This window comes from Petaurus breviceps, unplaced genomic scaffold (assembly GCF_028583685.1).
Source record: "Petaurus breviceps papuanus isolate PSGF00001 unplaced genomic scaffold, PetGlider_PUasm1.0 91023, whole genome shotgun sequence".
Lineage (NCBI taxonomy): Eukaryota > Metazoa > Chordata > Mammalia > Diprotodontia > Petauridae > Petaurus > Petaurus breviceps.
Genome location: NW_027187398.1, coordinates 3575475 through 3591390, shown reverse-complemented (window position 1 = coordinate 3591390; position 15916 = coordinate 3575475). Strand labels below are relative to the sequence as shown.

Genomic DNA, 15916 nt, shown 5'->3' with positions numbered 1-15916 from the left:
CACACACACACACACACACACACACACACACACACACACACACACACACACCCCAAGATTCAAGAATTTACACAAGCCTTTTAGAGTTTCTTCATCAGGAAAACAAAATCAAAATACTTTGCTATGCTATAGCATTTATTTCCCTTTAAATCTTTAATAAACTGAGAATTGTAGTGAAAATTATCACAGATGTGTATACAGTGTACATACATTACATTTAACTTTGTATTGCTTATTTGCCATATGTAATGTCCTTTACAGGTTTATATCCATGGCTGTTCTGTCTTTTTGGACTAGGGAAAGTTCTGTATTCCCTTTGTACAGTACCTTGCATGATGCATATAATAAGATACAAACACGTTTTAGTTAAGATGATTTAGTATTGCCATTCCTTCCTAGCTGTTAACATTTTAATTTCTTACTTGTTCTTCCCTTTCTTCATTCCTATCATTTCTATCTACTTTAGCACAATTATTCAATTGTTGGTATTTTTTATGATTAAGGCAGTCGTTTTCAAACTTTATAAAGAGCACCTCTTTTACAGAAAAAAAAATTGTCACATTCCCCATAAATGGTCTTAAGGTAAACTTGCCTAGGAATCACTCTCACTAGAAGATGGAGGAAAGGGTGAGAAATGAGTAGATCCAGGATTAGGTTCAAGACATTCCACATACTTATGGCTGGGAGAGAAAGGTGAGGCAGGGTAGGTGTAAGAGTAATATAGGCTCTGGGCCCACCCAATAGAACATGGGGCTGGTGAGAGATTTATGTTTAGCATTCTTAAAAACAAAGTCCACACCATTGTTAAATGGGTCAATAATAGAAATGGATCTTATTTTATCAGTGGAAATGACATTTAAAAAAATGCATTACCATCTGCTTTGCTGCTACACCTTAAGGACTATTGGGCTTTTCCATTCTAATTCACGGCTAAAATTTCCTAAGTATGCTGTCTCCCCGATTAGAATATGAGCATTTTGAGAAGAGAGGTTGTCTTATTTTTCTCTTTGTATATTCAGAGCATATAACATGCACTTAATAAATGCCTTTTCTTTTATTCATTCATTGTTGTGTAACTCCAATGAGGCCTACTCCCCTCCCTCCAGCAGAAGATGCCAACCCTTTCCCCTTGCTACAGAGGCCTCTTAAGACAGCAGGTCCTCCTTGGACCACTGCCCTGGGATGGCACACACTCCCTTCTTCCATCTGCCATTTTCCAGTTGGAAAACATTGAAAGTATTACTTGCTTTTGCTGACTATGAGTTGAACTTTTGTTTTCGTTTTTTAAAGTGTATGTGTTGGAGTGTGTGAACGACAAGCACACTAATAAATTGTTGATGGAAAGTAATTGGGAATTATATGAGAAAAGCAACAAAATGTTCTCGTCTTTTGGTACTGAGATACCATTGCTAGGTCCTTTGACCTACAAAGGTCAAAGAAAAAAGGTTTCATTATAAATCAAAATATTCAAATAGTACTTTTTATGGTAGTAGAGTACTACAAAGTGAATTGCTGGAGAGGGGCTAAAATAAATTATAGCACATTAATATAATATTACTATGCCATAACCAATGAAATTATGAAAATAAAAAGACTTAAATGAACTGATACAGAATATAGAATCAGGTAAACATATGACTATAAAAATGATGAAACTGGGGGTGGCTAGGTGGCGTAGTGAATAGAGCACTGGCCCTGGAGTCAGGAGGACCTGAGTTCAAATCCGACCTCAGACACAACATACACATGCACAAGCGTGCGGGCACACACACAAATAGCCATGTGACCTTGGGCAAGTCACTTAACCCTAACTGCCCTACCTTCCCCGCCTCCAAAAAGAAAAAAAATTATATACATATAAACCCCAACTGCCCTACCTTCCCCCCTCCAAAAAGAAAAAAAATTATATGCACATATATATATAAATATAAATACACACACACACACACACACAAAATGGTGAAACTGAACTGTTAAAGACACAGTGACCAAACTTAGATCCAGAAATAAGAAAGGAAAAGCTACCTTCCTGCCATCTTTGTAGGTCTGGGGAAGCTAGTGGTATGGTATATTGCATATGTCATCAAGACTTTTGTGGCTATATTGCTTAGCTTTTCTAAGCTGTTTATTTTTTTTCTTTTTCATTGTTTAAAGGGATGGTTGACCCTGTAGGGGAGGGTAATATGAAAGTGGTATAGAAACAAAATGCAAAAACTTTAGTTAAAAAAAATGATGGTGAATGTATTTAAGCAGAGTTGTACCTAAAAAAAAAAAAAAAGGCCTACTGCTTCATTCTAATCCTTCAAAGGTCTTATTCTACACCACAGCCCCAATGTAGGCATACTCTAATTTTATTCAACTCTAGTTTAAGACAAGAGAGTACATGTCTGTCTCTGCAGATTATAGTGCTCCTTTTCAGACAGGTACAACCTGTACCATCAGAGAAAATTCCACTATCTTCAATACAGCTTCACTAAATATGATGGCAACACTAAAATCTAAAGTTGGCCTTTATACATGAAAATGATGCTATTGGGTCACTCTATCCATAGAAGAAATACTGAGTTCTCCCTCCAGCAGTGGTGATTTATTCATTCTGATGAACCAACACATTCTTGCCTTGTCCCTAATGTAGGTCGTTACTATGAATTCTAAAATCAGCTCCCTGGAATTAAAGGTTGGGTATATGGCCATAAACAGCATGAAAATGAACAGGAAGAACATTAACCATTTTAAGTTAACCTGATACAGTAAATGAAGTAGAGTATCCCCAGACCCAGGAAGGCCAGTGTGGCCTTAAATCTTGTTAACATACCTCCTACTCCCTTAAATTACTGGGAATTGGGCAAGGAGGTAATGCCTATTCCTTAACAATGTTCAATCCTTCCACTGAAATCTTTCCCAGGCCATCACCTCTGCACTAACTGAAACTCAATTTTCCTTAACTCAGTTCCATGAGTAATTGGTACAATGTATACTATTCTTAACATTCTAATCCTTTGCTCCCTTGTCTCATCACTCACTAATCATACACAGTCATACCTCAATTTTAAATTACTTCCACCACTTGCCACCTTCACACTACTATTCACATACTGCTGAAGAGCTAAAAAATATCAAAAAACTGTGTTAACTGGGTCCCATAAACACTTATGTTACATAATTTCAACTGATCCCTCCTAGTAACGCCTATTTTCTTTCCCTCTAACTACAAAAGCTGTTCTAAACCTCTCAAGTCTCCCACACTATTCCTTCATCCTGGCCTCTCATCTTTTCATTCTTCACAGAAAATATCAGAAGTCATTCAAGGGAAGCTCTCTCTTCTTCCCTCCTCATTTCAAATCACTCATTTGTCTTTCCCTACTATCACTTCCTTTAAGGCTGTGTATCTCATGAAGAGGAGGTCCTCCTTGCCAAGGCAAACCCCTCTAAATGCACAAGTTATTTCATCCCTAATCTCACTAGTTTTCAATGGCTTCCTATGTCCTGGCTCTTTCCCAACAACTACAAACATGCCTGCCCATGTCTCTCTCATCCTTAAAAAACCCTCACTTGATCCTACCATCCCTGCTACCTTTTTTATTTGTATTTTATTTCTACTCCCCTTCCGGACTAAACCCCACTTTAGCTTTCACCTCCTATCCTCTTACTGTTTTATAAGACCTCTGCAATCTGGCTTCCAACTTCATCATTCAACTGAAACTGATCTCTTTCAAGTCACTAGTTGTCTTCTAATTGCAAAAATAAAAAGTTTTTTTTTTTCTCAATTCTCATCTTTCTTAACCTCTCTGCACCCTTAGACACTGAAAATAATTCTCTCCTCCTGGAAACTCTACCCTCTAAGTTTTCATAACATTCCTCTCTCTTGGTTCTTCTCCCATCTATATGACCCTTCTCCTGCCTTGCCTTCAGTATCCTTCATCCAGGTCAAGGCATTAACCCTGGGTATCCCCCAAGGCTGTACTGAGACTTGTTCCTTTATACTACCTTACTTGGTAATCTCATCTCTATGCAGCTGATTCCACATCTTTGGATATGAAACATATCCATACCTAAACTCTTTGCTAAACTCCAGCCTTCCATCACAATTGTTCAGTGAATATTTTGAACTGGATGCTCCATAAGTATCTCAAGTTGTTTGAGATAACAAAATACTTCATTTCCCCCCCACTCTTCCCAATTTTCCTATTACTGTCAAGGAGAACACTATTCTCCCAATAATCCAATAACCCAAACATAGGAAGATGATGATAATAACAATAACAGCTAGCATTTACATAGTGTTTTAAGGATTGTAAAGCACATATGTTAATTCATTTGATCCTCACAACTTCGTAAGGTAAAAGCTATTTTGTTGCTGTTCAGTAGTTTTTCAGTCTTGTCCAACTTATGATCCCATTTGGGGTTTTCTTGGCAAAGATATTGGAGTGATTTGCTATTTCCTTCTTCAGCTCTTTTTACAGAGGAAAAAGAGGCAAACAGGATTAAGTGACTTGCCCGAGGTCACAGAGCTATTAAGTGTCTCAGGCTGGATTTGAACACAAGATGAATCTTAATGACTTCAGGCCCAGTATTCTATCCCCTTATGGCACCTAGATGCCTAGGTGCTTTATTTATCCCCATTTTACCAAAGAGGAAACTGAGGCTTAGAGAAGTTAAGTGATTTGCTCTGGGTCACACAACTAGTGTCAGTCTGAGGCAGGATTTAAACCCAGGTCCAGTATTCCATCCAATGTATCACTCACAACAGATTATGTATACGCCCCCACCCTCCATTCACTAAAACCACCCTGGTATAGGAAAGTCAACAAAATAAGCTCCTAATATCGGCAGGTATTATTGTGCTAGAGATACAAAGAACTGGACAAACAGTTCAAACTTTCAAGGAGATCACATGGGGGAGACAACATGCAAAAAATTATGTTCAAACAAGATATGTATAGGATAAAGTGGAGATAATATCAAAGGGAAAGACTAGCATTAAAAGGGATCAAGAAAGGCTTCTTAAAGAAATTTCGATTTTCACTAAGGCCTGAATGATAGAGGCTTTCATCACTTCGTATTATTACCCTTTAAAAAAATTTTTAATGGCTCATTATCTTTCCACAGAGCAGATAGGCAGGGCAGTGGACAGACCACCAAGCCTAGAGTCAGGAAAACCTGAGTTCAAATGTGGCCTGAGACATTTACAGCTGTGTGATGCTGGACAAGTCACTTAACCCTGTTTGCCTCATTTTCCTCCTCTGTAAAATGAGCTACAGAAGGAAATGGCACATCGCTCCAGTATCTTCGCCAAGAAACTCCCAAATGGAGTCATGAAGAGCTGGATATGATTAAAAACAACTGAACAACTAATATTTTTTCCTTAAACCTTTCTCTCTTCCCTATTTCCCTATTACCATTGAGAGCACCATACTCTTCCCAGTGAGCCAGGCTCGCAAACTTAGTGTTATCCTCAACTCTACATTGTCATTTACACCTCACCTATCCAATCTGTTGCCAAATCTTGCTATTTTTATCTTCAAAATATCTCTCTTCTTTTGACTCATACACCCACCAACCACCCTAGTTCAGATCTTCATGCCTTACAATAGTCTTCTGGTTGGTCTCTGCCCACTCTAAACCCATTCTTCACACAGCTACTAAAGTAACTTTGCCTATAGTATGTCATCCCTCTTCCCTCCACAAACTAGTGTTTTCTATTATCTCCAAGATCAACTACACAAATATTACACTTTACTCCCCTCCATGTACTCTATAATCCAATAACACCTGTCTTGCTATATACACATCATATATTTCATCTCTAGGCTCTCTACCTTCTCACTTGCTGTCCCCCCATTCCAGGAATACTCTCCCCTCCTTTTCCTGGTTCCCTATACTTCTGGTGCTTTACTTCTCTATCTATTCTGCATATAGCTTGCGTGCACATAGTTTGGTAGTTTGCATGTTGTCTTCCTCATTAGAATGTGGGCTTGTTAAGGGCAGGGTCATGGTTTTGTTTTGGCTTTCTCTATATAATTGCTTGGGGTTTTTTTTGTTTTGCCCTTCATTTGGAGGGCAATTGGGGTTAAGTAACTTGCCCAAGGTTACACGGCTAGTTTTTTTGTGTGGATGTCATCAAGCTAGGTTCAGGGAGATGGTTTTGAGAAGACAAGTTCCCTGCCCTCAGAGAGTTTATATTATAATGGGAGAGGGGGAGAAATAGATTTCATGAAGATTTACCTCATTCTTATCAGACTGGCAAAGATGAAAAGGGTTAAATGTTACAGGGGCTATAAGAAAACAGGAATCTAATGCACCAATTGATGGAGCTATGAATTGGTTCTAATGTTTTAGAAAGCAATGTAGATTTATACTTTAAAAGTCACTAAGTTATAAATACCCTTTGACTCAGCAATACCACTACTCGACATAAATCCTAAAGCCTAAGACAGAGGGAAAGGTCTCATACATACAAAAATATTCATAGTTTCTTTTTTTGCAGTAGCAAAGAATTGACTTAGAGGTGGATGGTTTGGTTGGTTATACTAAACTTTTTTTTTTTAAGCAATTGGGGTTAAGTAACTTGCTCAAGGTTACACAGCCAGTTATTTTGTGTAGGTGCCAAGTATCTGAGGCAAGAACAGATCTCAGGAGGCCACATCTGGCCACACCTATGCTAAACTTCTTTGTTTTTTTGTTTCCTTTTTTTTTTAATCTTTATTACACAGGGAAGAGGAATGGGAGGGAAATGGAAATGAGGTGATTAAAATCTCTTTTGGAAGGTATCTATTGTTTTTGTTGTTGGATTTTTTTTTTTTTGGAGGGGGGAAGGCAAGGCAATTGAGGTTAAGTGACTTGCCCAATGTCACACAGCTAGTATAGTGTTATCAAGTGTCTGAGGTCACATTTGAACTCAGGTCTTCCTGACTCCAGGGCAGTGCTCCATTCACTGCACCACCCAGCTGCCCAGATATTTATTGTTTTTACAACGAAAATGATTTAAATTTTTTTAAGATTCAAACACAGACAATAATAATACACAAAACAAACTAAATATATTAGGGAACTGTAAAACAAAGTGCAACATAAAGTCCAAAGGATGTCTGGGAAAGCTGCATGGAGGTGGAATTTGAATTGTCCTTTAAAGAATGGATAGAAATTCATTAAGAAAAAAGGAGAAGGGCAGCTAGGTGGTGCAGTGAATACAGCACCTGCCCTGGAGTCAGGAGGACCTAAGTTCAAATCAGGCCTCAGACACTTAACACAAAAACTAGCCCTGTGACCTTGGGCAAGTCACTTTAATCTAATTTCTATTTTAAAAAAAAAAAAAAAAAAAAAAAAGGAGAGGGGGCAGCTAGATGGCATAGTGGACACAGAACTGGCCTTGGAGTCAGGAGAACCTGAGCTCAAATTTGGCCTCAAATATAACTAGCTGTGTGACCTTGGGCAAGTCACTTAACCCCCAACTGCCTCCCTCCCCCCAAAACAAAGGAAAAACTTTTAAAAAATAAATATTAAAAAAAAAAGAAAAAAGGAGAGAAAGGATCTGATCATGGGCAGGTGTAAGGGAGAGGTGGCAAAGTACATACCAGTTTAATTCTGGCACAGAAATATGAGGAAAAGGCTGGAAAGCTCAGTGGTGTCAGACTTCAAAAGGTCTTAAATACTAGGTCTAGATGGACCAAAATAGTCACTGATGATTTTAAGTGACATGATTAGCTCTATTCACAAATTTGGTATGTAGAAAGAAAAGAAGGTTGAGTAGTTGGGAAGCTATTCCTATAGTCCAAGAGGATGATAACAATAGGAATAGTGGTAAGACAAGTGAGAGAGATAAAAGCAGACTCTTTAGGACTTGGTAAATTACTCATCTTAGAAAGGTAGGCCATTTTACAGATTATAACTTTCCTAAGATCATATGGATAATAAATAGAAACTAGAATAAAGCAGCCAAGCCAGGGCTGTTTTTCCTATTTGGTAAAAACAGCCACTATGCTCCACTTCTACATCTCTTCACTACTATTAATGTTCACCTTAAATTCTTAAACAATACATACTGGACATTTCCTCAGGGGTTATGACTCTAATGACAGTATTTCCTTGGGGAAATTATCATTATCAATACTACTACTACAGGGGTGGCTAGGTGGCACAGTGAATAGAGCCCTGGAGTCAGGAGGACCTGAGCTCAAATCTGGCCTCAGACACTTAACATAAAAACTAGCCGTGTGACCTTGGGCAAGTTACTTAACCCCAATTGCCCTCCAAAAAGAAAAAAAAAATCCTTTGGAATTGTGTTTGGCCATTGTGTTGACTGGTACAATATTGTTATGGTATATATTGTTCTATTGACTGTGCTCATGTCTTTTCACCTTAGGTCATACAAGTCTTCCCAGATTTCTCTGAATCCATCATTTTTTAACAGCACAACAGCATTCCAATACATTCATATACCATAACTTGTTTAGTCATTCTCCAGTTGATGGACATCCCCTCATCTTCCAATTTTTTTCTACCAAAAAAAGAGCTGCCATAAATATTTTTGTACATATAGATTCATTTACTCTTTCTTTGATCTCTTTGAGGTATATACCTAGTAGTGGTATGACTGGGTCAAAGGGTACATACAATGAAATAACTTCTTAAAAGGCAATTTGTAATGCAATTTCCGTGCAAAAAATTGTTTTGCTGATTAATACAAAGTCCAATTGTATTAAAGGAATGACAGTGAAGCAAGCCCCTCACCTCTTAGCAGAGAGGTGGGCGGGCTCCGAGGGCACAATGAGGTATACACATTTTCAGACCTGTGGCCAGTCTGTTTTGCCTGACTGTATTTATTTGTCATAAGGAAGCTTTTAGGGAGAGCTGTGAGGGAGGGAGTCGTTGAGAAATGACAGTGATATTAAGCAAGTTTACAAAATAGGACCCTGAGAAACTAAAACAAATCACAAAGTCCACGTCTTAAAGTTTGGGCAAAACTCAATGAATCTTAACTCAAAATCCAGTCTTATTTTATACCCAATTCTCACAAGCCTAGTATCAAGTTTACTAATAGACCTAAAGCAAATTAAAAGGGGAAAAAGGGAGACGGGGTAATAGCTGACAAAAACATCATAGAACAATGGGGGCATTCAGTGAAAGGGCAAGCAACCTTATAAAATTAAACAGCCCAAGAGACTCACTATGTTATGCTTATAATTATGACCCTGTGGAATCAATAAAAAGTTTCTAGTACACCCTGGAATGATAAAAGGAAAAGAGGGCTTATCTACAGAAAAAAGATGAGAGCTACATTATTTTAACAGTTAACATGTTCTCTGTTTGTATAACTGTAGTGCCATAAAATGATAAATTTAATCACATGAAGAAAGATGGAAATATCAATATGAAATGGAGGGATTTTGTATTTTAGACAGCTCAAGGGTCACCCTATCCCCCTTCCTGATAATAGGCTTATATAATCCATCATAGTTCCAATATTGTTCTCTTTTATACCTTCCTGTCCTTCCCCAAGTTTTTCGGCTGCTCCTTTTTGTATTGTCTTTGCTCACAATTTGTATTCCCAGAACTGAGCACAATGCCTAGTATAAGGGCTTAATAAATGCTATATATTTATATATGTATATGTATATATAGATATATATAAATATCTATGTGTCGCATAATAGCTGTGGTTGGCAAGATCTCAGTTTGTTCCTCTACACATCCTTTATTTTTATTATATTTTTATTATATCCTTGACCTTTATTGCTCTTATAGCCTCTCCACATAGAGACTTCTCCAGAAGGCTTGGTACATATAAGATCTCCAGTGTCAATACTACTTTTACTTTAAGAAGGTGTATTCCTTTTTTTTTCTTTTGGAGGGCAATTGGGGTTAAGTGACTTACCTAAGGTCACATGGCTAGTTTTTATGTTAAGTGTCTGAGGCCGGATTTGAACTCAGCTCCTCCTAACTCCAGGACCGGTGCTCTCTTCACTGAGCTACCTAGCGGCCCCAAGAAAGTGTATTCCAATAGCTCCTTCAATTCATCCTCCAAAAATTACTTGGATGTTTTGCCACTGCCTCTCCACTGCTGCAATGTTGGTGGCAAAAGGGTTTCCTAGAGAAGTCTACCAAAAAAAGGAGGCCACAGGCTCCCTCTTTTATTCTTATTCTCAGCTCTGGTCCACTTCCTATCATCATACTATTCCAAGGCTCAGATCCAGTCATCATTCAATCAGTTGTTCCCCCAAGTATCAAGATTCAATCATCATTAATGTAATTGTGTCAACAGACTTGTACAGGAAAAAGTAGTAGTGTGGTAATTAGAGAAAATGAGTTTGAATTTTGGCTCTACCACTTACTACCTGTGTTACCTTAAGTCACTTCCCCTATCTAGGCCACTCTTATTATTATTATATATTATTAATTTATCTGTAAAACAAAGGGGAGGTTGGACAATATGTAAAGTCCCTTCCATCTCTACATCTACACCCGAGTACCTTTGGTATGTCAAAGAGATATATACGCTATAAAATCCAGAAGAAAACTCAGCCCTCTTCAACTGACCACCCTATTCCTAGTCACCCCTCTTATACACTTTTAAGTGACTGCCATCAACAACAGTTGTGATTTTGCAAATTTTATAATTAATTGAAAAGTCACTGCACTGTTTAAAGCTACCGATCAAGGAATTAGATATAAAGAAAAGTCCTATATGGAACCAAAGTCATGAAATGTGAAGAAAGGAGAACCAAAATAAGAGTATATGCAACGATAAAAGACTATACGATAGCGTATAATGTCCAATCTTAGTGTTGAGAGAGAGAACAGTTGAAACATTCCTCTTCTCAGCAAAGAGGCAGGAGGACTATAGGTATGGAATGCTGCTTAACTTTATAAGGAAGGTTTCTACAATGGAAGGGGCCTTCAGGAATGACTGACACATAAAAGAATGTTCCTTTTTTAATTTAAAAATTAAAAGCTTTAGGGGTGGCTAGGTGGTACAGTGAATGGAGCACCAGCCCTGGAGTCAGGAGGACTCCAGTTGAGTACAATTTGGCCTCAGGCACTTAACACTTACTAGCCCTCTGACCTTGGGCAAGTCACTTAACCCCAACTGCCCTCCAAAAAGAAAAAAAATTTTTTTTTAAAGTTTTGTAGTTGTAAAGACCAGACCCTCCGCATATATGTAATATTGTAGGGCTCCAGATAGCTAAGGTTACTATGCAAAATTCCTTCCTTTTTTCTCTTCCTTAAATGAGCCTCCTAAAAAGGGAATTTTCAATTCATTAATTTCATAAGAGATGTATTTGTAAGGCACAGAGCACTCAAATTATAATCCAAAACAGAACTACACTTCATTTAAGATAACATGCCATTTTTAATAAGTGCAGCTTATTTCTTTAACTTAACTTGTTTAATCTTAACTTGTTTAAACCTTGTTCCTAACAGGCCATCAATAATTACAGAAGAAGGCTATATCAAGAAAGCAAAAAAAAAAAATGTCAAATAATAAATAGAAATGAACAGTCACATTAAAGTCTATCTCTGGGAAGATTATTAAATTATTGATCCCACAAATACTATCTGAACAACTTACCAGAAAATGACCAAATACAGTAAATACTAATGAAAACAGGATTGGGTTTGCAATCAAACTGATTACAATTCCCAAGTTCTTTAAAAATGTTTTAAAAGTTAGGGTGGGGGCGGCTAGGTGGAGCAGTGAATAGCCCTGGAAGGACCCAAGTTCAATAGTTCAATGTCAGAAAACAAATATGATTTTATCACTGAAAACATTAAAGAAAATGAATTTAAAAAAAATACAGGCCGCTAGGTGGCACAGTGATTAGAGCACCAGCCCTGGAGTCAGGAGGGCCTGAGTTCAAATCCCACCTCAGAAACTTAACAAAAAACTAGCCATGTGACTTTGGGCAAGTCACTTAACCCCAATTGCCCCTACTTCCCCTCTCCAAAAAAAAAAAAGCAAAAAAAAAAGTCAGGGTGCAAAGTAGGTAGAGAACTAAAAGAAACATCCCTAGTGTCTTTATAAGATTAAAGCCCTGACATACCCAGTGATTTGGAGCCAATCAATTATGTTCACAGTACTCTAGGCAACTAAAGTGGTCTATAATTCACTGGAAGCCCTTAGAGAAATACTGAGCTAAAAATCTAGAATTAGGATAGTTAACTACCCCAAACTTCTTTAGCTGTACAGACACAAACTATGTTAAAGTATGAGAAAGAGGACATATTGCATGAAAAAAGTGCTACTATGCAGGACCAAAATGAAACTGTCAAATAATTAGAAAAACTCATCTTTAATTGTGGCAGAAAGCAACTGAATTTAGCAGAACAGCTGCAAGCCAACTGCTAATTAATGGAAACATTAAGGGGGTGGAGAAAGCAGGAGTACCTACCAAGACTACAGACAAAAAAAAAAAAAAGAAACCAAAATCTGTACTTTTTCTTTACCAAGTATGCACTAATCAGTATGAGACAGGTTGATTTAGAAAACCGAGAAGTTAAGATTGTAGGAGTTTTTAAACTTAGGTTATAAAGCAACATTTTCCTACAAATTAAATATGGAAAGAAAAAAAAAAGCCGATGAATGGAAAACACATTTATTTACTTGCACTATAAAGTACAGATTTTAAATAATCCCAGTAAGAGTAAGAGAGAAAGCTCTATGAATATCTAGTGGTCACATTTAAATCTGAGAGGAAAAGAAACAGGATTTAGGCTGGGATTCCGCAGTCTCTCCAAAAAACTGGGCAGAAGTGTCCTTGCCTTAGGGCACTCACCCTTAAACTCAGGAAGCAAACTTTGGCGAGGTGGGGGGGAAGAGAAGAGACTTAGGAACAATCAATCAACAAGCATTTATAAAAGCACAAAGTACTTCAAGGCAGTCTAGAAAGGCAAAAAACACCGTCCCAACCCAGAAAGAGCTCCCTCTCTCTGAAGGACGAAGTAAAACTACACCAGTATCGTCTAAATTGTTCCAAGGACGTGCAGTTTAGGACTGTCCCTTGGCCCTCTCCCCTCACCACCAGTTGATCCCCCCTACTACTCTACGCCTCTTAACCAAAGGGTACGAATATTCAACACAGATTAAGAGGTGCAAATTAAAAATAAAAATTATTTTCAAATAAAATGTGTAGACTCTCACATGCCTCTTAACTACTCCGCCCCTTCTCCCCCAGCCCCACACAGAGGGAAGGGAGGAACCCCAGACAGAGTGAATGCTGAAGGAGAATGGAGCGGTAAAGTCCAACAGGAGATGAGGACAGGCAAGGATGAAGGTAGGGGTGGGGGGTCCCAGAAATGTCAGGGGAGACACGGAACAAGGGGGAGAGGGAAGATGCAAGGAAGTCCCCAAGGAAAACTAGGTTGTACCGGAGCAAAATGGGACTAAACGACGGGCTTCGGCCCAGGAGATGGCCCGGGAGATGGGGTGGTAAAGAGTCAAGTGGTGAGAGAGGAACTACACCGCGGGGTCTGGGGGTGCAGCCGGAGAGGGAAGTTGGGGGAGGGGTGAAGAGTGGAGGGGGTCAGCACAAAGCAGTGGGCAGAATGGGGAGAGAGATCAGCACGGGGCAGGAGAATGGGGAAGAGGCGCAGGGGTGCAGCAGGGCGGGGTAGCATGTGGAGGTGAGGAAGGGGCTGGGGTAGTACCAGAGGGGAGGAGAGTGAGCAGAAATGGGGAGGAGGTAAACAGAAGCAGGGAGTAGCAACAGAAATGAACGGGGCGGGGGTCAGCGTGGGCGGGGATGAAGAGGAGGCGGAGGGAGTAGCAGGGGGTGAGTGGGCAAGGGTAGGGGGTTAGCACGCGGGGGGGGGATTAGCAGGAGGGGGGAGGGATACAGTACGGGGGGGAAGGAGAGGACTGGGGACAGCACGGCGGGAGGGGGTGCGGTGCGGGACCGGATCCCCGGAGACACTGACCTTGTAGTAAACATCGAATTGGATGTTCTCCGGCAGGGAGCGGATGTCTCGGCGGGAGCGGCTGTAGTTGTCCACCACGGCAGAGATGGCGGTGTTGTAGAGCGTCTCTGGGATCCACTCCAGCTCCACCGCCGCCATCTTCCTTCCCTCCTCCTCCTTCTCTTCCTCCTCCCCCAGCTGCTGTCGCTGCTGCTGCAGCTGCTGCCGCCGCTGCTGCTGCTGCGGCCGGAGCCGGGGCAGTCCGGGCTGCTCCTGCGGCTGCTCCGGCTCCTCCAGGGGCTGCCGCTGCCTCAGCCTCTGCCGCCTCCTCCTCCTCCGCCGCCGCCGCCGCCGCCGCCGTCGCCGGCCCCCGCCTCCCTCCGTGCCGAGCTCCTCCCCTGGCCCCGGAGGACTCGGCTGGGCGGCGGCAGTCACGCGGGAGGACTCGGCCCACAGCGGGAGGGCGAGGGCGGCCCCGGGGGACTGGGGAGCGATCCGGGGAGGGGCGGGTGGCCGGTGCCGGGCGCGGGTGAGGGGGAGGGAAGGGGAAGGGAGAGGGACTGGCCCCGGGCGGAGGGCCTCACATTCCGGGTTTGAGGGAAACCGGCCGATCCAGAGCGCGTCGGAGGCTCTGCAGGGGGTGGGGCTGCGTGAACGGCGTGATGGAGTCACCGCGGGCTGACGAACAGGGAGGGGGTACAGACCGCCGGGGGTTGAAAGTGGGGACCGAGGAATGGGACCAGTGATGGAGTGAAAAGCAGTGGAGTTTACTAAAAATAATGTAAGCGCACAGGACTAAGGGATGGAGAAACACATCATTAAAAATAAAACCTGCTTATTGCCCATTGGGAAATGTTAAGTTGGAGAGAAGGTAGAAGATGGATTTATGAGGTGGGAAGGGAAAGGAGGACGCATGGTCCTTTGTAGGACCTCCAACCGAGTTACTTTACTTCACTTCCCCAAATTTTGGAGAAGTGGGAATTGTCCAGTGAAGGGAGAGAAATCAGAGGAGTTAGGTCCAATCTGAAGAGTAAAGGTTCAGGGAAGAATATACATAGACTAGAGGGGAGGGGAGAGGAAAAACAAATATGTGTAAGAGAGATGAACAGTAGTGCTCCCAAACGCCTTGAGTATGTTGAGGGAGAAAGGAGAGTAGGAAAATTAGCATGATTGGGTTAGTGGTTAGGACAATTGAGCTTAGTACAGTGCTTAGAACACAGTAGATGATTAATAAATATTGATTGATCGATTAATTGAAAAGAAATGAGAGTTGTGAAAACAGGATAGGAGAGAATTGTGAAGCGGAAGTATAAATTGCAATTCTTAATTTTTTGCCCTGCGCTATAATCATGCTATTAAACAACTGGCAGATCATATTTTAGGGAGTGCCTGCTTATCTCTAGGTACCTGACAATATAATTTTCAGCTTAGTATTTTAAGACCTTCATGCAGCATCTCTTCCAGGAATTATAATGTAAATCCTTGTCCATAAGTGCTATTGAGAATGTGATATTTATCTCAAAACAGTTTTTTATGTAAATAATACATAAATATAAATAATAAAAATAGTTTTATGAAAAGGAGATAATGAAGCAAGTGAATGTAAGGTTAGGAAATGATGTCTGACATTTAAAGAGCTAGAAAGATTGGGACCTAACTTCTCTTTCTTGGGGGACAAACTTTACTGAGCAATTTATTATTTGAGAAAATTGTAATACTAAAACCTTTCAGAAAACAACATTTTTGGGGCTGCTAGGTGGTGCAGTGAATAGAACACTGGGCTCTGGAGTCAGGAGGACCTTAGTTCAAATGTGAACTCAGACACAACACCAAAAAAACTAGCCTTGTGACCTTGGGCAAGTCACTTAACCCCAATTGCCCTCCTCCAAAAAGCAAAAAACAAAACAAAACATTTTTTGTTTATCCCAAGAGCACAGGAAAAGAACATTGCTATTTTCCCTGAGGTAGACACAGTTGGGTTGTTGTAAGAATGGGGAACATTAGACAGAAAGTGTAAAATATT

At 40.4% G+C, this 15916-nt stretch overlaps 1 protein-coding gene across 1 annotated transcript in view; it reads right to left on the bottom strand.

Annotated features, from left to right (window-relative positions):
- Positions 1 to 14248, bottom strand: part of APPBP2 (amyloid beta precursor protein binding protein 2) — a 66204-nt gene extending 51956 nt beyond the window's left edge. The window contains exon 1 of the mRNA XM_069078015.1: positions 13915 to 14248. Coding sequence (XP_068934116.1) covers positions 13915 to 14052 — 138 coding nt within the window. The 5' untranslated portion in view covers positions 14053 to 14248. The remainder of the gene's footprint in view (positions 1 to 13914) is intronic.
- Between the last annotated feature and the right edge of the window lie 1668 nt (positions 14249 to 15916).